Source organism: Polypterus senegalus, chromosome 15, assembly GCF_016835505.1.
Source record: "Polypterus senegalus isolate Bchr_013 chromosome 15, ASM1683550v1, whole genome shotgun sequence".
NCBI classification, from domain to species: Eukaryota; Metazoa; Chordata; class Cladistia; order Polypteriformes; family Polypteridae; genus Polypterus; species Polypterus senegalus.
Window position 1 is genome coordinate 110,704,575 of NC_053168.1, and position 22,123 is coordinate 110,726,697.

At 41.1% G+C, this 22,123-nt stretch overlaps 1 protein-coding gene across 1 annotated transcript in view; it reads left to right on the forward strand.

The window, feature by feature from the left end:
• The window catches only part of LOC120515516 (molybdenum cofactor sulfurase-like), a 265,356-nt gene that overhangs the window by 238,025 nt on the left and 5,208 nt on the right, over positions 1 to 22,123 (forward strand). Inside the window, exons 9-10 of the mRNA XM_039736577.1 lie at positions 610 to 694; positions 18,323 to 18,447. Coding sequence (XP_039592511.1) covers positions 610 to 694; positions 18,323 to 18,447 — 210 coding nt within the window. The remainder of the gene's footprint in view (positions 1 to 609; positions 695 to 18,322; positions 18,448 to 22,123) is intronic.

A 22,123-nucleotide genomic window follows, 5' to 3' on the forward strand; every position in this document is an offset into this window, starting at 1 on the left:
CACCTTTACAGTTCAAAAAAATGCTGCAATTTATTTCAATTGCATAACAATACTGTTATGCATGGTGGTGCAATTCTAAAAAAACTTTTTTTTACATGCCAAAAATAGAAAATTTCTGCAATTTGAATATTATTCCCAAACTAAAACTTGAAATGAAAGAAGAAATTGTGAACATGATGATATCTTCAGATTTGCTTTGGTTTACTATTAAAACTTCTGGCACATTTTCAATATGGGAAGAACTAATAAATCATTCTGTGTGTTTTTGGTTTTTGCTGACATTTCAAAAAAAAATGTCTATGTTTGCAATAAATAAAACTGTGCATGAAGGTTTCCTTTTCCAATTGCATGAAGCCTAAGTGACGATTCAATCCAACGGGCAGCCATTTGAAACACACAATAATTAGGCTGTGCTGCATTTAGCACTTAAACAGAACACATAGCAGGTGTTTATATAAAACATCAACCTGTTGAGAAGATGTGAACTTCATCACACTTGATACATGGTTTTGCCATGAACAGCAAACACTTCTGCAAACTGGCCGATGAGAACAACCATTTACAGGTACAGTAAGCCATTTCTTACAGCTGCTTTTGTTTCCAATACAGGGATAAATGACTTTACCATTCCGCTAGATGGCGTCAGTGAGGTCCTGCAGGATGAAGTCTTTCAAAGCAAAGTTTGTGGAGACAGGTGAGGTTTCTGAACCATTGCACCAGTAAAAATAGTGTTTGTGCTAATCAGTCAGTCCACCCACTTTAATAGCTTGGATTCCAGAGGGTCAAAGAGTATCCTGATAGCACCTGCTTCAAGAAGGGGATCAGCCTTGGTATACTGGTCTGTCACACGCCGCACATCCACACTAACACTGGACTGGTAGGATATGCTGTTAATCTTACAGTCTGTCAATATACACACAAGCACAAGGAGAACATGAAAACTTTAAAGGGACCACTTAAAAAACAAAAAAAAAACTAAATTTAAAGTAGACAGCTGAATAAGTGTGTCAATATACAGTATATCATATAGTCATACAATATACAGTTTATCAGTATATCAGTATATACAGTATTTTCCACCCTGGCAAACGTATGCAGTTTTTAATGTCTGGAAAACATTTGAGATTAAATCACTTAGAGATCTCTACATAGACAACGTCTTCGCATTCTACAAACAACTACACTCCAAATTTAACTTTTCAGCAACACATTTCTTTCACTATCTTCAGATTAGAAACTTTGTTAAACAGAACCTGCCCATCTTTCCTCTCCTCCCACCTCCCTCTATACCAGAAAAAATATTGATCAGTCTTGAGGACTCAGACAGCATTTCTGTAATATATAAAACTATTTTACAGTCCCTCCCTTTCAAAGAGCCCAGAGGACAGTGGGAAAAGGATCTCTCACTCAACATCTCAGAAAAGGAGTGAAAGGTAACAATGCACAGAATTCACTCGAGCTCCATATGCAAAAAGTATACAATTATTCAACTCAAAATTATAAATTGAGTGCATCTCTCTTGTTTAAAATTGTCCAAAATGTTTCCAGGGCAAGATCCAAAATGCGAATGCTGCAATCGAGCTCCAGCCTCACGGGGCCACATATTTTGAGCCTGCACCAAATTAACATCCTAACCTTGGTGTCACAATCTCTCCTAACCCATTAACAGCTGTGTTTGGTGTTCTTCCAGATGGGTTTAAAGTGGAGAAGGACAAACAAACTGTGATCGCCTTCACTACACTATTGGCACGTAGACTTATCTTGCTAAACTAGAAGAATCCTAACTCACCTCTGTTAAGTAACTGATGTTACATATTATTTGAAACTGGAAAAAATTGAATTCGCACTTTGAGGATCTGTACAAAACCTTTTCAAAACCTGGCAGGATCTAATCAATAACATTTTAGAATAAGTTTTTAAATTGAGGAAGCAGGTTCTCTCCCATCTTTTACTCCATTTATCTTTATCCATTTATTAATTTACTAGCAGAATACCCGCGCTTCGCAGCGGAGAAGTAGTGTGTTAAAGAAGGTACGAAAAAGAAAAGGAAAAATTTTAAAAATAATGTAACATGATTGTCAAAGTAATTGTTTTGTGTATTTGGCGGCAGCGTCACAAAGTTATTTTCGTCTAGCTGCATCAGAAAATGTACCACAACGTCTGACACGCCTCCTTTTTACTGTTTTCTCACAGCTTGGATTGCTGCTGTCATATATACACACACACACACACACACACACATACATTCATACATACATACACACACACACATATATATATATATATATACATACCTATCTACATCATATATACACACACATACATACACACACACAAATTATATATATGTGTGTATGTATGTATGTGTCTATATGTGTGTGTATAGCTTTGGTCACTGAGTGCAAGGGAAAAATAATAAAATATAGTCTATAAGTTATTAAACAGTAAAACATTAACGTTTTAAGAAGTACAGGTACATTGAGCTGCGGTGGGTTGGCACCCTGCCCAGGATTGGTTCCTGCCTTGTGCCCTGTGTTGGCTGGGATTGGCTCCAGCAGACCCCCGTGACCCTGTATTCGGATTCAGCGGGTTAGAAAATGGATGGATGGAGGTACATTGATCACTACTGGAGTGGTTGCGGGTAAACTACATTTTAAAGACTGTGTAACACAACAGGTAAGTAACTAACAGCAGCTAAAATGTATATGGATCATCTCTCGGTAGTAGATCCCTTTTGAAAGGCGCTACACGACGACTGTGGTATAGAAATTACATTTTCTATGTGAACGTTCAAATTTGTGCCTCTGGTAATGTGCCTTACCGGCAATTAAAGAAAATTAGTTTTGTGTCCTCTGCAGTGTTAAGAGAGAAAGGCTTTGGTTTGGGATAAAAGGAAAAAAGGTGTAAAGAAAGGAAAATAGCCTTTTTCTTTTATATAGTATAGAGAGATGTGTTCGCTGACGTTATGAACGCCTTTTGGGGACAGTCGCGGTGGGTCTTGTGTAGACTGGTGAGACGTCCCCATTAATCAGCTGTGATGGCACTGTCAGTCCTTCACTCCTGTGCGTATCTTCATAATCCGAGCTGAGGACCTCATAATCGTATACGTGCAAAAGAAAGTGTGAATCGCCTTAATATTATTTTGCCGTGGTGTAGAAAAGGGGTCCCGTGTTTGCACTTGTCTGGGCTATAGCGCAGGGGGAGGAAGAAAAAAATTAAAAGTGCTCACTTTGACTTAAGGCAGAAGCGCAGTCAGCGTCTCAAAGGCGGCAGCTAGCTATGCAGCGCTGGCTGCTCGACTTTTGCTGGGCAGGAGACCCCAGTTTTTGTACACACGTTCATGATATCAAAAGTCTCAGCGCTCTTTGGAGGTCATTCATATATTATATATATAGCAAAATCCCCGCGTCGCAGCGGAGAAGTAGTGTGTTAAAGAAGTAATGAAAAAGAAAAGGAAACATTTTAATAATAACGTAACATGATTGACATTGTCATGAGTGTTGCTGTCATATATATTCCTGCCTAAATAAGTCACCTTCGCTTTGCTCTTACTTTGTTACCGTTCATTTAATCATGGCTAGTGGCGGAAAAATTATAAAATGGAAGGAGGATGGCTTTACCAAAACAATTATTGATGGCGAATCGATTATTCATAAAGCTTGAATTGGTGATCTGTTTTTCTGTGTTAACCTCATATTTTTTCATACTTCTTCTCAAACTAAGGTGGTGCGAGGGTAAAATGAATCGGGGTGGGCTGATCAATGTAATCGGTGTACAGTACCAGGAAATCATGCATTGACAAAAGCTCCCTTTGCTTGTAATGCAAAGTGTGATTAAATGCATTATTTTTTAACGCGTTATGGAGCACATGCATCGAAGCTTCTCAGCTGTGCTTGTGCTAAGAAAAGGAAAGATTTTAAAATAACGCAACACGATTGTCAATGTAACCTTTTTTAAGTAGTGCCTGGAGGATTCAGTGTGAAGAAACTCTAGAGACAGTGTGTGTATTAACTTGTGGATTTTTCTGTGAGTATTTGGTGGCAGTCTGACGAAGTTGCTTCGGAAGACGGCGTTAGCCGCGAAGCTCAGCTCAGAGCAAAATGAGGTAAATGGGAGGGGTGATGATGACGTGACTCCCCACCCGCCTTAACTGTCAATCCCCCACAAACACAGTGTCTCGGAATTTGCATAAGCACACCCCTTCACCTGCAATTTTAACTTAGTTACAAAGTGATCAAAACTCGTTTATATCCTCGTCCTCTCATTAAACTTGTATCCCGCATTCCTGTGGGCATGTGAAACGCCAGCGTAGCCTGTCTATGAACTTAATTTAAAGTTTAGGTTTACACCTTGCTTTTTTCCGAGTAGCAGCACTCATGAATATGGTAGTATATGTCACTTTCGCCGCTTCTTATTGTTTCGCTGCCTTCTCAATTATATAATGCATGTTTTCTTAAGCGCTTTTTGGAGGTCTTCCTGGTTTTCTACGCACTGCGTTGACAGTCAGTTCACGTGATTACGTGGGAGGCGTGATGATGTCACACGAAACTCCGCCCCCCCACGTCATTGCAGCTCAACTCCATTACAGTTAATGGAGAAAAATACCTTCCAGTTATGACCATTAGGCGTAGAATTTCGAAATGAAACCTGCCCAACTTTTGTAAGTAAGCTGTAAGGAATGAGCCTGCCAAATTTCAGCCTTCTACCTACACGGGAAGTTGGAGAATTAGTGATGAGTGAGTGAGTGAGTGAGTGAGTGAGGGCTTTGCCTTTTATTAGTGTATATCTATTTTACTTATTTAGACTAGCTTAAAGTTTTACTCTGCTGTCCTAGCTCTCTTTCTCAGGGGTGGGGTTGATTTGTTTCAAGCCTATTTTTGTAAAACTTGATTTATTTGTATGGAATGTTATTTGATTTTAATAAAATCAATAAAATCAAAAAGATTTTAAAAATTTAAAAAAAGTGGATCATGGCGGCGCCCGTGCAGGCTGCGGCTTACAGAGCTCCCGAGTCCGCGGTGTTTAGTGTTAATCTTTGTTTCTTCTTTGTTAACTAGTATAAGTAAAAAAGTAGATTTAAGTGATAGTAGTACGCAGACATACATTTACGAGCGGCAAATCCTGCTAGGTTTCCAAAGAAACTGCCCCGAAATATCCAGTGAGGTGACTGAGACGCTCCGCAGCCTTTGCTTACTTCAGCAGCCTGAGAAGCTGAGTTGGCAAAAATGCAAGCGCAGAGATCAGAAACAGAAATGAGGTAAACGCGGCGGTGTTTCCACAAGGCTAAAAACTAACTCCACCAGACCTGCGATACTGTCTATTCTGCTTGTGAACGTCCGATCGCGGGACAACAAGCTGGATTATATAAAGCTGCAGCGGGCCAAGCAGTGGGAAATGAGAGACTGCTGCATCTTATTTTCATTGAGACATGGCTCCAGGAAAACATTGCAGACTCGGCCATCCAGCTAGACGGACTGACCATCTTCCGAGCGGACAGAGACGCCTCTTTGTCCGGTAAGACCCGCGGGGGCGGACTGTGTGTTTATGTGAACAGAGAGTGGTGTACGAACGCTGCCTCAGTTGCGCGACACTGTTCCCCACTGATAGAGGTTTTATCAGTAAGGTGTCGGCCTTTCTACCTGCCGAGGGAATACAGTTGCGTGATGGTGGTGGCCGTCTACCTCCCGCCTAGCGCAAATGCTAACCTGGTGCTAGCGGAACTCTACGAGATCATCAGCAAACTGCAAACGACGCACCCCGAGGCATTTTTCATTATTGCTGGAGACTTCAATCATGCCAACTTGAAGTCATTTCTCCCAAAATTCTCCCAGAATGTGAACTTTGCATTTAGAGGGGGAAGCTGTCTGGACAATGTTTACACGAGCGCTGCTGACACCTACAAGGCACTACCCCGCCCTCACCTGGACTGTTGAGATCATATCAGCGTTTTTATGGTTCCTGCATACAAGTCCCTGCTGAAGCACACTAAACCAGCCCGCAAGAGCATCAGAGTGTGGCAGGTTGGTGCGGTTTCAGCTCTCCAAGACTGCTTCGAATTGACAGACTGGGACATTTTCAGAGAGGCTTCTATGGATGGTGACTCCATCAATCTGGAGGATAACACAGACTCAGTGACTGGCTACATCTCCAAATGCATAGAGGATGTTACTGTTACCAAGGATGTTACCACAAGAGCCAACTAAAAGCCCTGGATGACAAGAAAAGTGCACAAGCTGCTCAAGATCAGAAATGCAGCCTTCAGATCTGGAGACAAGGCCGCCCTCAGGGTGACCAGAGCCAACCTGTCTCGTGCTATAAGGAGAGCTAATTGGGCATACACGCAGAAGATCAACAAACAATTCAGCAGCACCAGAGACACACGTCGTATGTGGCAGGGTGTTCAGGCAATTACAAACTACAAGCCCAATCCACACAGCAGTGATGGTGATGCCTCCCTTCCGGATGAGCTGAACAACTTCTTTGCAAGGTTTGAGGCACAGAACAAAGAGCCTGCGAGAAAAGCAACACCTCCCTCAACTGACCAAGCACTCTGTTTCTCCATAACAGATATGAGGAGGACTCTATCCAGAGTCAATCCACGGAAGGCTGCAGGACCTGACAACATACCTGGTCTTGTGCTCAAAGAATGTGCAAGTCAACTGGCTGGTGTCCTCACAGACATCTTCAACACATCTCTGAGCCAGTCGTCAGTCCCAACATGCTTCAAGTCGACCACCATCATACCAGTGCCAAAGAAGTCATCAGTGACATGCCTGAATGACTACCGACCAGTTGCACTCACACCAATCATAATGAAGTGCTTCGAAAGGTTAGTCATGTCACACATAAAGACTAATCTCCTGCCTCCCTTGACCCTCTTCAGTTTGCATACCGCTCAAACAGGAGGATGCCATATGCTCTGCCCTTCACCTCTCCCTGACACATCTGGATAAAAAAGACACATATGTCAGGATGCTATTCATAGACTTTAGCTCTGCCTTCAACACAATCATCCCTCCAAAGCTGGTTGTAAAACTGAGCAGGTTGGGCCTAAACACCACCCTCTGCAATTGGATCCTGGACTTCTTGACAGAGAGCCCCAGTCAGTTCAGATGGGCCACAACACTTCCAGCATCATCACACTGAGCACTGGAGCACCGCAGGGCTGTGTGCTTAGTCCACTGCTCTTCACCCTGCTGACTCACAACTGCACAGCTACGCACAACACCAATCACATCATCAAGTTTGCGGATGATACGACAGTGCTGGGACTGATAAGCAGGGATGATGAAAGAGCATACAGAGATGAGGTGAAATGGCTGTCCGCATGGTGTGAAGACAACAATCTATCTCTCAATGTCGACAAGACAAAAGAGATAATCGTGGACTTCAGAAAATCACGTCCTGCCCACATCCCACTCAGCATCAACGGTTTAGATGTGGAGATTGTTAGGAGTACCAAGTTCCTCGGTGTGCACTTAACTGAGGAACTTACGTGGACACATAACACCTCATCACTAATCAAGAAAGCCCAGCAGAGACTACACTTCCTGAGGCGGCTGAAGCAAGCACGTCTTCCCCCTTCCATCCTCACCATGTTCTACAGAGGCACCATAGAGAGTGTCCTGACCAGCTGCATCACTGTCTGGTATGGCAACTGCAACATATACAACCGCAAGCGCCTGCAAAGGATAGTGAAGACAGCAGAGAACATTATTGGGGTGCCTCTCCCTTCACTACAGGACATATTTTACAAACGCGGTGTCCGCAAGGCCTGCAGCATTGTGCAGGACCCCTTACACCCCTCACATGGACTTTTCCCACTTCTGCCATCCAAGAGAAGATACTGCAACATCAAAGCCAAATCTGCCAGGCTGCAGGAGAGTTTTACCCCCAAGCTGTTAGACTCCTTAACACCAGGCTGCCCCCCGGGACCTTCCACACGGCCTCAACCACCACTAAAAACAGAACTTTTATACATGAAAACCACTGTCCTGCAAAGATGAGTGTGCATGTAAAAAAGAACTGAAAATCTCATACTGACCTTTAAGGATTTTGACACTCCTGATATCCTTATGCTGTGAAACATTCTGACCTGTCATTGTTTACACACGTCTTAAACAACTATTATCATACACTGATAATTTCTGTATTATCTATATCTATTATTTATCATTTATTTATTTATTATATTACATATCTTACACATTAATATTGCTGCTACTTCTTTGTCCTATCTTTGCACAATGTCTTGTCTTGTTTGTGTTTTAACTTAAAATTTTTACATTTTTATTCTATTTTTAATTTACTATTTGCACATCATGTTGTTACAATGTGGACCCTGAACTTCGCAATTTCGTCTATCTGTATACTTGTATATGGTTGAGATGACAATAAAGTTCACTTTGACTTTGACTCACTTTGATATATATATATATATATATATTATATACACATATATATATATATATATATATATATATATATATATATATATATATATATATATATATATACACAGTATACAGTATCAGTGCAGATAGTTATGGGGCATGAAAGCACCTGTAATGATGTGTAATATAAATGACTGCTAGGAGCCAAGAATGCTTTGGTGTCACCTGAGACCTTAGGTTTGCAAGAACAAAGAAGTTTGTACTATTGTGTTGTATTCCTGAGGAGGCCATGATAGATTGGCCTTCTAGCTCTGTGAAGAGAATTACTTGTGTCCTCTTTTTTGTGTTGTAATTACCACATTGTTTGACACACATTGCACACCTATCCTACTTGGAAGAGGGATCTCACTCTTTGAATTGCCTTTCCCAAGATTTCTTCCATCTGTTTTCCCTATAAGGGTTTTTTGACAGCTGTTCTTTTTTTCTTAGGGAGTCAAAGCTGGGGAGGGCTCTCGAAAAACAAAGTCTGTTAAAGCCCAATGAGGCTTTCCTTGTATGATTTTATCCAAGAAATACATTGTTGTTGTTGTGAAAGGCTGCATTCACAACTCATGAGTTTAATGTACATTGAAAAAAAATGAGCAATTATGATGAGAACAGGACATTCAGCCCAAATATCTTGTCCATCTTATGCATACAGATTGTCAAGTCAAGATTTGAAGGCCCCTAAAGTCCTGTTGTCCACCACACTACTTGGTAATTTATTCCACATGTCTATGGTTTTTTGTGTGAATAAAAAATGTTTTACATTTGCAAAAACTGTTCTAAACAAATTTCCTACCATGTCCCTGTGCTCTTGTTGCAGAATTTATTTCAAAGCAACAACTGGAATCCGTCACACTCAGTCCTTTCATAATTTTAAACACATCAGTCGTGTCACTTCTTAATCTCCTTTTGACTAAAATGAGTATTGTTTAAATATTTTGCCCCTTTCAGTCTCTCCTCATAGCTCAGACCTCTAAGAGTAGGTTCATACTTCACGTTCGAAACGCTTATGCGCACACATCATGGCTGCCACACATTCCCAGCATTTTTTTGATGCGTCCCCTGAGCACAATTTAAGAAATTAATGCGATGCGTGAACGAGTTGCAGCGCCAGGAAAAATATAAGTGTGGTGTGTGTTCAAGTTTTGGTATATGACGTCAGCATCATTTTTTACTATCAGCATGTGACGGCAAGCTTGCAGCTCCAACAGGATCAATGTGCATGTTTTGATATTTGGTGAATGGCTCAGTGCGGTGAAGCAAATCAAATGATGACATGTGAATGTCTTTATGGTGCTTTTCTTCTTCTATTATTTCCATAGGCAATACAAGCGTCTCATATTCCCCATCACAATGATGCAATACATTTAAATGTCTCACATTCCATCTTCTGTGTCGATGTTGCCAATTTTTTTTTTTTTTTGCAGCTTTGCAGCAGCATCAGAATGCAAAGAATTTTTATTTTTTACATCTTTCTTCCCTCAACTCACAACACAGCAAAATCGGATGTTGTTTACTCACTGTGATGATTTCTTACACTGCCACCTGGTGGAATCCTCCAGATTTACTTAAAGTACGTGAACAAGTATAGTGAGTAGAATGCTTGTGTAGCAGCAGCGTCCCCAAGTGCATGTGTCGTGTAACGTTAAGTATATCCCAGGGTTTAATCCTGGACTCAGCCTTGTCGCTCTTTTGTGGACTTTCTCTGGTGCTGCTATGTCTTTTATTGTAATATGAAGACCACAACTCCACACAGGACTCCAGATGAGGTCTCACTAGTGAGATATAAAGTTTAAGCATAACCTCCATTGACTTGATTCTTCTAGTTCATGATAATTAGAATTATATTTTAAAAAGTGTGCACAGTTAAAGCTGTTCTCAGAACACTCATTTGAGGGCCACCTGTGATGTTCAGACATCTAAATCGATGTGTGCAAGTCGTGCTGGCTAGGACACACCTTGTTTATTCTGAAGGACTGTGAGTCATATCATCCCAGAGGTTTATTCTCTCCAGCGTTGCTGATAACTTTTGTGATATGCTTAACTATCGTATATACTCATGTTTAAGTTCTCCCGCAGATAAGTCAGGGCTTGATTTTACAGTATAATTTCTGGTACTTTATAATGTCGATCATATAAGTCAAATGCATAAAACTCACGCTATTGGTCCAAGAGATTATGATATGCTAACGCCCACCTGAGAAAGTAACCACGGAGCACACGGCCTTTATTTCTATGTATTGTGCCTACATGACCACATGGTGATACCCAAACTATTCTGAAGAACCGTTTGCACCATTTTGTGTTTTTTGCATCTCACACCCTCATACACCTTTATTGTAAGAGCATCCCTTATCTACGATGGAGCTTTCGATCAGAAGAAAATATGAAGTTGGTTTTAAATTAAAACTCGTTGAAGTGGCGAAAGAAATTGGTAACTGTGCTGCTGCAACAAAATTTGATGTATCTGAGAAACTGGCGCAAGACTGGAGGAAGCAGGAAGAAAAAAAAACTTAAGTGTCATATTTGTGAACGTGTGTATAAGTCAGGGTCTAATTTTATGATTGATTTTTCGGGTTGGAAAGACTCCACTTATACACAAATATATACACTAAATCTAGACTCACCTTGCATACACATTTCAGTGCTTCACAATTTCAGTGAGGCTGCATGACACTCTTTCCTCTCCTCCATCACTGCCGAATTTAAAGAGATGGTCTTGAGAACTGTTACATGTAGCAGGAGTCAGAGCACAAAAGCCATTTACATCAGAGCACCAAAGACAAAACATAAAGTAGAGGCAGAGCCTAAACAGTGTGTTGTGGCAGTTAAGGTTTTGGATGTCAAACCCTGAGGTTTGGGTTCAAATCCCGCTACTAACACTGTATGACCATGAGCAAGTCACTTCACCTACCTGTGATCCAACTGGAAAAACAAAAGAAATGTAACTAACTGTATCTCAAATGTTGTAAGTCTCCTTAGATAAAGGCATTAGCCAATTAAGCTAATGAAAACAAGAAAAATTCAAAGTCCCTAAAATTAATGCACGAAAAGTTGTCTTTAGAGAGAAGTTGTGTCCTTCCTTTAATACTTATAGTTCAGACCTCAGGGACAGTGGCCTGACATCACAGCTGGTGAACTACATTACTAAAAACAGGGATTGTAGCTACAGACTTGTTGGTTCCCATGAGCACAAGCACGCAGCAAGAAGTAGGAAACAAAATGGTTGTGTGCTCATGTTACCAATTCAGAAATAACAACTTTGTATTAAAAACTTAATTCATTCATTTATTCATTTTCTACTGCTTATCCTAAACCAGGTTTCAGGGGCAACAGTCACAGCAGTGAGGCTCATACGTCTCTTTCCCTAGCAACACCTGCCAACTCATACTTTGGAGTTCCAAGTCATTCCCAGGCCATCCAAGAGATATAATGTTCCCAGTAAGCCTTGAGTTTTCACTGGGGTTTCCTCCCAACTGGTCATACCTGTAAAACTTCCACAGGAAAGAGTCCCAGAGGCATCCATAACAGATGCCCTACCCACTTCACTTGTCTCCTCTCAGCGTAGGGGGTCAGTGGCTCTGCTCCGAGGCTCTCCCGGATGTCTGCACTTCTCACCCTGTCTCTAAGGGGGACCCTCTAATGAAGCAAATACACACATTTAAAAAGAGTACCCAGCCTGATAGGAGGTTACCAGGGCCAGACATGGGAGGAGTGGGAGGCACCTGGCAGCCGAGCCTGCCATAGGGCACAGTTGGGTACAGTGCTAAATCCCTCCGATGTGCTCCACCACTTGCAATAGAGATAGGAGGCCACGTGCAATGTGACCTGGGCAGTGGTCGAAGGCAGAGGCCTTGGCGGGTTGGAACCCAGACGCACAAACTGAAATTACGGCAAGTGACTTAAAAATAGCCCAAACTAAAATTCGTAGCCATCACCAACTGGATTGATTTTCTATTAATGAGGAGCCAATGGGCATTACCAAGAAGTAGTCAGTAGTAGTCAAGAAGTTTGAAGGTGTGTAGACACAGGCGGCCTACACACTGTAGACATTTTAAATTACATTAATAGGGAAGGCTGCTTTTACAGCACCTACTGTATATACATGGGGGGACACTAGAGTATGGCTTACTATGACTTAAAATTCACTGAAAAAGCTCTTAGCTACACCTGAGCCAATCATTCAAACATCCGTGAAACAAAAGCGATTGATGTATCATCAAAAAATGATCAAGGTGTTAGATTTAAAACAGATGGTGCATATTTTCTTTGAAAGTCTCTTTCATTATAAACTATGATTATTTACTGATCTTTCCAATGAATGCAAGCCTTTCCCTAGATTTTGTAAAATCTCATGCTCTCCCATCTGTGTAACCTATGAAAGTACAAAATTAAGGAGACCGGTATATGGAGGAAAACTGTTGATACATAAAAATAATAATAATAATACATAAGTGTCAGTTAAAGGCATAAAACTAAGAATAACAAGATTAAAATTACCGCTCAGTTCTAAAACCACCAGGCCCTAATGATCTCAGTAAACTACAAGACTGGTCCACTTACATCATGGCAACAGTGTTTTGACATAAAATATTAAGCTCGTGATGTTCCCTTTTAAAAGTGTACTATAGACCTGAAAAATGTATTTAATTTTGCAATACAATTATTGTCAAGTGAGGCTGAAAGCTAAAAATAATATTAAGGTAAAAATGTCTTGGCACTTCATAGTGTTGTGTAGTCTCACCATAGCCATTTGTAATGGATGGCATGGTTGCGCAGGTGTTCTGGCCAAGAAGGAGTATGGTTTCTTAACCGGACGAGAGGCCAGCCTTATGCCACCCCAAGGAACAGGGTGAAGAACATGCTATTACACCTAGAAGACAGGCAAAGGATGCCAATACCACAATGGATACACTGGTGTCCCAACTGGGGTAGATACAGGAACAATACCCAGCTAGGAGGCCTGTATAATGGAAGGAATGGGTACGACTATTGATTTGGTACATTTCCTCCCCCAGGACATTAGATGACAACCTGCCTGGTTTAAAGTTCCCACACGGACTCCTACAGGGCATGCTGGAACCGGTAGTTCTTTGATGCAGCCCTGTGGTGTTCTGGGGGGACTGCCAGGGGGAACTGAATGGGGTTAAAAATCCCTATATGGTGAGACTTCCAATTGACCCCGGAAGTACTTTCATCGGGCTATGACCTAGCACCAGAAATATTTCTGGATCTAAAATAAAAGAAACCACTCAGCCTCATCCAGGCAAGTCGGAGTTGGCTGGAAGTGGACAAAGCTCGCCTGGGAGGTGTAGAGGAGGAGAAAAGAGAGAGAAACTGTGCTGGTTGTGTTATTGGAACCTTTGTGGAAGGTTAATTTTGAAAACAAATTGTCTTTATTTGAATGGGAATATTGTCTGTGTGGTTGTGTTTGGGTTTTGGAGCTCTCTGGTGCCCCTGGTGGTTCACATCATATCATGAAGATTATTCTATTCCCCCCTCCCCATATGTATGGTACAGCCTAGCGTTAACTCCAGTAATCACAAGCCACATGCAGCCTCTAGGGAGACACCTGTGCTGCTATTTTGTGCTGTTTAGGGACAAACAAATTGTCCAAGGATTACTGCAAGTAGCAAAAGACCAGGAGTTGGTAATGGAAACAAGTGTTAGTCAGAGCGAGAAACAAAGACATAACCATGAATTTGAAACAAACTGAGAATTCATAAGCCAAGTGTGATAATTAACTCGTTTATATATGTATACTAGACACGTTACCTGTCGAAGACAAGTAATAGAATGAATGTAGAACTATTTGATATCTCTTGCCTATGTGTACCTTCAGTGCTTTTTGTGTGTTTGAACCTCTGTTAACCAATGCTCCCTCTCTTGAGCGTATTTCTATAAAGCCTGCTTCTCAGACTCTGTTCTTTGGAGGCACCTTGCTCACCTCCAGTACACTTTTATACTTCCCGTCTTTGAGGGCAACTCTCAGGGTGCCTTCTATATCTTTAGTCCTCCTCGTGTGTCTCACACTCACACTTCTTCTTTTGATTGCATCACCAAAGCTAAACTGACCCATCAGATTGCTTGTAGCAATGCAGACCTTAGCATTTTATAGTATAGTACATTTTATTATAGGTTGTGGATCACTGATTTGAAGTCTGTTTTTAGTTTTAACCCATTTTGACAAAGTTTAATATTTTTTAACGTCTTGTCCTCATTGTTTATGCGTTGCTCTGAGTAAAATCACATACACAGATGGTTGAGTTTGTGATGTCACAGAAAGTGACCCCATTAATATGGTGGTGTTCATCGTATTTGCTATTCCTTGGTGGACACACTGTCAGTTCTTTGCAAACTCTTAGTGATAATTAGTAGCAAATTCAAGTAGGCCCTAGTGCAAGGGTTTTTTGACTCATTTTTTGAATTTGACTTTCGTTTCAGGTGTAGTGTTTAGGTTTTGGTGGCGTGTTGTTTTTCTGTTTCAGAAGCAGCTCCCTGTATTTCCTTGACTATAAAATTTGACTCACATTTTCATTTCCTGGTCCTTTTTTCTCACAATAATCTGAACTGACCCCGCATCTTGAAATACCAAGGGTCAAGACAGCAGTCAAAAGTAAAGGTTGTGAGAGTCAGGAAGCCAGAAATCAGCCATAGAACTGGGGCCGACTTCAAAATAAGCTAACTATGCTAAACTGAATGTTTAAACCACTGACAGATAGTGAATACTGAAACAATCACATATTTATAGTGTCACCGCTGCAACATTATTAAAGTAATAAACAGAATCACCTAACACTCCAACAGTGTTACTTAATTAGTAAAAGCAAGATGTTAGTCAAAATCAACCTTTCAGGACGAGATGAAAATAAGAAATGAGCAACAGAAATGTGATCACCGGGTCCAAGGACTCAAAAACATGTGCATAAAATATAACATTATTAGATGTATCAATAAAAAATATAAGAAAAAATGACTGATAGACAAAAAAAAGAGAGTAAATACATTTGAAAATAAGGACAGAGAGATGAGCCAGTGACATACAGACAAAGCTCATTTTACAGCTCCGCTGCAGGTATTGCAGAAGGAACCCTTGCGACAACCATGTATCAGGAGACACCCAAAAATTCCCAGAATTGTTACAAAAACCCTTTATTATAAACGTTACAGCAATTCCCTTTTAGCCTTCTTCAGAATATTCTCCTTGGATTGCAATAAACTTCTTCCATTCCTGTACTCATTGTTTATTATATTTAGTGTCTTCCGTGTTTATTCCCTGTATTTTTTCCACGGTGGAAAATCCTCTTCCATTCAGCCTCAATTTCGATTTCAGGAAAAAAAAAACGAAGTCACAGGGAGCGAGATTTGGCAAATTCAGGTGGTGCAAAGAAACAACTTTTGGTTAAAAACTCGACAATGCAGTTTTAGAGGCACCACACCTGAGCAGTTCAAGGTAATGTCACTGATTATCAGTCTGGCTACGGGGAACAAGCTCTTTTTGAAGAAGTCTGTCAATGTCGAGAAACACTTCATCATTGTCTCTTAAAACTTTGCCACGCTACCTTGGAGAAAAAAATTGCTGAAATCAACTGGACAATTGTAGAAACAGCAGAAATACAAATTGAGCTCAGGATGATACCACATAGCAGACTGATAGCAGGTGTAACAGATAGCCCGGACCACAGACAGACACCACTCTGTTGTCACACAACACACCTTCATCCAATGTACTGGCAAAGCACACAGTAACCCACAGTGCCAACAATACCATCACAGTACTCAGTCCTTTCTTCCCTTGTTTCAACAAGCTCCTCTCCGGTGCTCTCCTCCTAGCTCAGTCCACTACCACCCGACTCCAGCCTCTGAGTTGTGGCAACTGTTTCTTTTTATAGAGGACCCGGAAGTGCCCCACCTATTCCCTGATTAGCTTCCGGCTGCACTTCTGGGTGAGACGGCAATCCTGCACAGGTGGGCTCACCCATTCTTCATATGCTCCCTGGTGGTGTTCATGAGCCACAGCAGGGTTGAACGTCCCTGCTCTGTGGCAGTGTAGCAAACCAGGAGAGTTGGCCTCCATTGTCCCGGCCACCCGTTACACAGGATATTGTGCCATTGACCATTGTGAGAATTTCTGGGTCCTGTCTCATCTGTCAGGAATAGACTAGGAACCTGCAGCCTGTGATAGCTAGTGTGATGCTGGACCAGAAACGTTACTTGATGAGCGGCCCACGGAATCAAAGCTATGGGATACACTCTCGACCTGCTGGAGACAGCAGAAGAGGAGAAAATGAAGAGCAAGCTGATGGCCAATAGCAAGCAATGCTGAACATCCTCTCTATGACTCACTGACACTGATGACTTTCAGCCAATGAATAATTCAGCAGAAGTGTGTCTATCTATCTATCTATCTATCTATCTATCTATCTATCTATCTATCTATCTATCTATCTATCTATCTATCTATCTATTTTTGCCCCAGGCCCATCCTCTCTGAGTCTGTTGGGTGGCAGCATTGTTAATGCAGCAGTCCCACGATGGAGGGGCTGAAGACATGAAAAGGAGAGTCTCAAACAGAGGCATTACTTGCCCATTTATACTTTTGATCATTTACACTTTTGTCTTTGCAACTGTCATTCTGCAGTGCTTACTGTGATTTAGTTATGTGATTTTGTTTACCATTTTCTTTATTGTCCCTTTTTGCATGTTTTTGGGTTCTGCCTTTGCTTTGAGCTTTGGGAAAGTTTTGCTAAATGTTAAGAGGAAAGCACAGACCCAGTACTCTACAGCTTTGTACATCACACTATCAGCCAGGAAATGTTCTGACCTCGTCCTCCTTCTCCTCTTCCTCCTCTTCCCCTTCTTGTCAGCCCACCATGACTATACTCCTCATCTGGACAGATGTTATTCTGGCACTTGGTGGATCTCTCCTTTCTTTCTTTCTTTCTTTCTTTCTTTCTTTCTTTCTTTCTTTCTTTCTTTCTTTTTCTATACTGGTGCCCCAACCTACTGCCCCTCTAAACAATTGTGCGCACATTTAAGGGGTGTTACACCACCTAGAAGACCCACTTTCATGTCCAGGAGCCCTACTGTAACTCTTTTGGCTGCTTGTGCCCTCCTGGTGATGCTGCTACCCCATCAAACTCCTGCCTGCTTAGGGCCCCTTCATATTATATAAATCTGGCTGGACATGAGTGCCTTTCTTAAAACACCTGCATAAGCAGTCATATTAGTAAAGAAAGACAGCTATCAGAGTGTTCACAAGAATATAGTGAGTTAAGGTATGCACCAAGATCAACAAGAAAGTCAGGAAAAACTGTTAAAGCATAAGTTTTGGTCATTTTCAAGTCAACATTATTTCTTCATAATCAGGTTATATATTAATTTGCCACATAAAATTGTGTTACAAAGCAAATCATTTTTTTATCAATTTATAAGAGCACCTTCCCAACACCTGTGTAGACTGAAACTCTTCACAGAGCCTGCGTCTCGCATCTGTAATGCAGCATTGCCATCTAGTGGTAACTGTTTTCTGTTTTCTTGTTCCACCTTCCATAACTTTTACCTGAATTGATATATTGATATCCTGCTAAACAAAATGTGATCATATTCAAATATTTTACTCCATAGGTTAAAATTTGAGCTGCCATTATTTTAAGAACTTTTCAGAAACTGTTCCTTACAATTCAAGAGGTTCAGTCAGATTTACTTTAATAAAACTTACTATAGATAATCATCTCAATTCTGTGCTGAAAAGAGAAAGACAGATAATAGTAGATGAAAGAGCCATAACAGTGGCCTACTTGCTCCTTTCATTATAAACTTGAAATGGTGGGCGTCTAACTGTTGAACTGCTTTTTCTTTTCCTTTGTTGTTCAATTTTGCAGAGTTAAAGCTCAGGATTGTGGGGATGAGGTGGCCAGCTGGCTTTCACTTTTTCTTGGAAGGCAGTGTCGTCTGTTAAAACAATGCAGAGATTTTGCGAGAAGTGCTTGGAAGACGCATGTGCAAGGTAACTGTCCTCACCAGATGTCATTGTGATGCCTCTTCATTTCCATCCTTATAATATATTTGTCCCATTTTTGAGTGGCACTGCATATCAGTTCTGTAAACATCTTCCAAATGCTATGGACTTCCTTCAATCATTTTAGCTTTTATAAATTATTCATACATTTCAAGAGTGCTGTCCAAAACAGTACTTTTTGTAAAATATTCATGCATTTAGACATTGTTGGCAGAAATTACAACCACTCTGCTGGTATTCTGACCAAAATGATGGCTTTCAGATGCTATATTCTCTGTACCCATAAGCTAAAAGAAGCAAAGTGCTCTCTCTTACCTTGTGAAAGGCCAGATGGCAGACAGATACCAGCACTCAACAAGCCACCGCAGACTAAATTAATTTTTATAGTGGATCAGGGCAAAATCTTTTTCGGCTCTTTTTAAGCACAATCAATCTTTATTTGGCAAAGCTCTCCTGAGGACCACTCCCTATATAAATGAGGCTACACAAGACACCCCTAAAATCTGTCTGACCTAATGTCCACTATCAATCCAGCTTTACTTCAAATTAAGGACTGTCAAAGAGCCATTATTAACAAAATTACCGCCAGTATTCATTTCATATAATGCCTTTTCAAGTGAGCATTATCAAAATATATAGAACAAAGAGTTCAAAGACATGTAGAAATTCTTGAACCTGAACTTGTATTTTACATTGAGGTTTTCAAAATCTTTATTACAAAGCAATCAATGCATTAGTAGTAGTTTTGTTTTTATGGCACTAGGGGCTCCGTCCCCTGCTCGCTTCGCTCACCCACCCCCAGGTTTGGTTTCCGGATATACAATTTAAAGAGATTGTCATTTTCATGGGAATTGTCACATATGTATGATTTTCACTTTGACTTATTTCCGGCCCCGGGCGTGGTTAAATCTCTTTCTTGCAGAACGTATAACGCTGCTTGCGTTGTGAAGGGGAGGTGGCTGAACAAACGCTAAGGAGAAGCGGTTGGATCATCTGCTGGCTTGTTGCTGCTGCTGCTGGCTCGTTGAGTGTTCTGCTTGTCGCGCTGCGCATCAATCGTTTAAAAGCCTGTACAGCAACTGTCCTTTTGCCACTTTGTGTCTCTGCTGCTCGTGTTGTGAAGGGGGAGGGGGCTTAACGCATGCTAAGAAGAAGCGGTCAGATCATCTGCTGGCTTTCTGCTGCTGGTGAGCTGCATGTTTTGCTTGTCGCTTCTTGTTGTTTTAAGAGCTAGGAGCACATGAAGAGTGTCTGCCAAAAGCATTCCAACAACTGCTAGGTTAGATGTCCGTGAACTTGTTTTAAATGTTGTCTCACTGCCTTGTCTTACATGACGTTGAATTTTCTCCCGCAGGACATCAAATTGTCTTCCGAGAAGATCACGTCTCATCTCCCTAGTCTCCCTCCCAAGATTTTTTTTTATAATAGAGAGACATTATATAGTGCACACTTTAAAAACATAATGTTTTGTAATGTTTTATATGGGATAACTACTATTGTGTGATACAGTAAATCCTCGATTATCTGTCACTGAATTAACTGTCAGTCTCCATTAACCATCAGGACCAAAAAAAAAAAATTAAAATTGAAATTGCACATGTCAGCACCTATGTATTGCTGTACTACTACTGCCGTGAGGTACACTGCGAGCTATGCACTTTGGAACAATTCTCCCTTGTGCTAGCATGGTGTGGTCTGCCCCAGCACCATGTGTCATGTCGTCTTTTGAAATCACAGTGTCAGTTAAGTACCTCCAGCTTAGCAGCATTTTGTAGCTTTTTTCTTTGTTATAATTAACCTACTATACATTGTGTGGGCCACTGGGGCACTTACAGCCGCCCTAACCCGACATAGAGCCCAACTTCAACACAGCATTCGTTTATTTTCAGCCGGGGAAATTCTTCTTCCTCTCTCCCCAAAGTACAACACAGTTTAAAGCACAGTCAACACTCTTCTTTTCTTTCCTTTCTTTCTCTCGCCTCCATTCCTCCTCCAGGAAACTTCATCCTCTTCCACCCAACTCTGACTCTCTGAATGGACTGCAGCGGCTCCTTTTAAGTTGGTCTTGGGAGTATTCAGAGTGGCTTTATTAATCAGACTTGTAATCACTCCCAGGTGAGGTGAAAGCCAGAAGTAGGGCTCTGCAGCATCCCCTGGCGGCCCCCATGGAACCCAACAGGGCTGTGCCAAACTTCCCGCATGCCCTACAGGAATCCATGGTGCCGCAGCCACCCAGGAGGGCTGCCCTCTAACATCCCGAAAGAGGTAGTGCCTTGTAGATGCCTTCCATCCAGCTGGCATCCCAGCTGGGTAACATCCTTGCCCGGCCATCACAATTGCTATGGCCAATAAACATATGCATGTGGTGTTCGAATTGTTACAAAAAATTGAAATTATTAAATATTTACAAAACGGTGAAAGTGCTTCAAATATTGTTTCAATTTACAGAGTAAGAAGAATAACAGTGAATGATATAAAGTGTGATAGTGACAAAACTGAAAAACATGTTGAAAATGGAGACCACTGATGGTAATGTTAATGTAATAACGTTAATGTTCTCCTGTATTGTAATTTTCTTTTTAAATTCTGTTATATTATGTTTTGTTAATGTATTGTGACATGCAGGCAGCTTCTGATGCACTGTGAGGGAGCAGAAAGGGTGGAATGTAAGTGATGAGACTGGTTGAGGGGCTTCTGTTTTTTAAAGGGCGGACATGTCTGTTAGGAGATCAGTGACAGGAGAAGTTAGGAACAAAAAGTAAGTGTGGAGGAAGGAAGTTTTGAGTAAAGAGTCAGGAGACAATAAGCAAGAGTTTTTTTGCAGTATAGAAAAAGGCAGAACGTGAGTATCAGGAGATGAACTAATTGGTAGGGAAAGTTTTCTTTTATTGTTTTGGAGGTGTGCTCTGTAATCCAGATAATGGAGCATAAGACAGGGAACCCTTTGTTATGAAAGGAAGACTCCAACAAAATGTAGAAAACTCTATGAGTTGTATTTGCTTATTACCCTGGTCATTACAATATTATATGAATTAATTAATTTTGTTAATACTCTGATGTCAAGTAGGCAAGCATGTTAACCTATATATTGTCACACATGCATGTCGGCAAATTGATTTCCAGGTTGATCATACAATGTAGGTGAGAAATGTTAAAAATTAGACTGTTGACTACCCGCAATCTTAGATGCGTATCGGCTCTCATCTTGGTTATTCATTCTGCTACGTCGACCTCCTGGCATGAAGTGTCGAGCACCACAAAGCATTCTCATACAGACAATATTTTAGCGGACCTGTGCAAAGTATTGAGTGCTGCAAAGTAGTAAAGCACAAACATATTAATATCAAGCTTATGCGAGGTTGAGCCATGGAGTATCAGGAGCCACGGGTGTATTGCCAAAATATGAAAGGTGTGATAAAAGCTGCACAGCTCTTCCAAACTGCTGGACAGGAGTAGGAGTAAGTGTCATGATAATGGCTCCACAGCTTAGAGAGAACTTAGCTGATTAGTAATTTCAATTCAAAAGAACACAGTTTCCTGTAAAATTGTGTCTTACTACGACGACAAACAAAAGCCAAGTCACTAGAAAAATTAGGAACTGACCTAGTGCAGGAATGGTTTTTACTCATGGAAAATTCTATATCGCATGTTCAAGAGTAAGCAG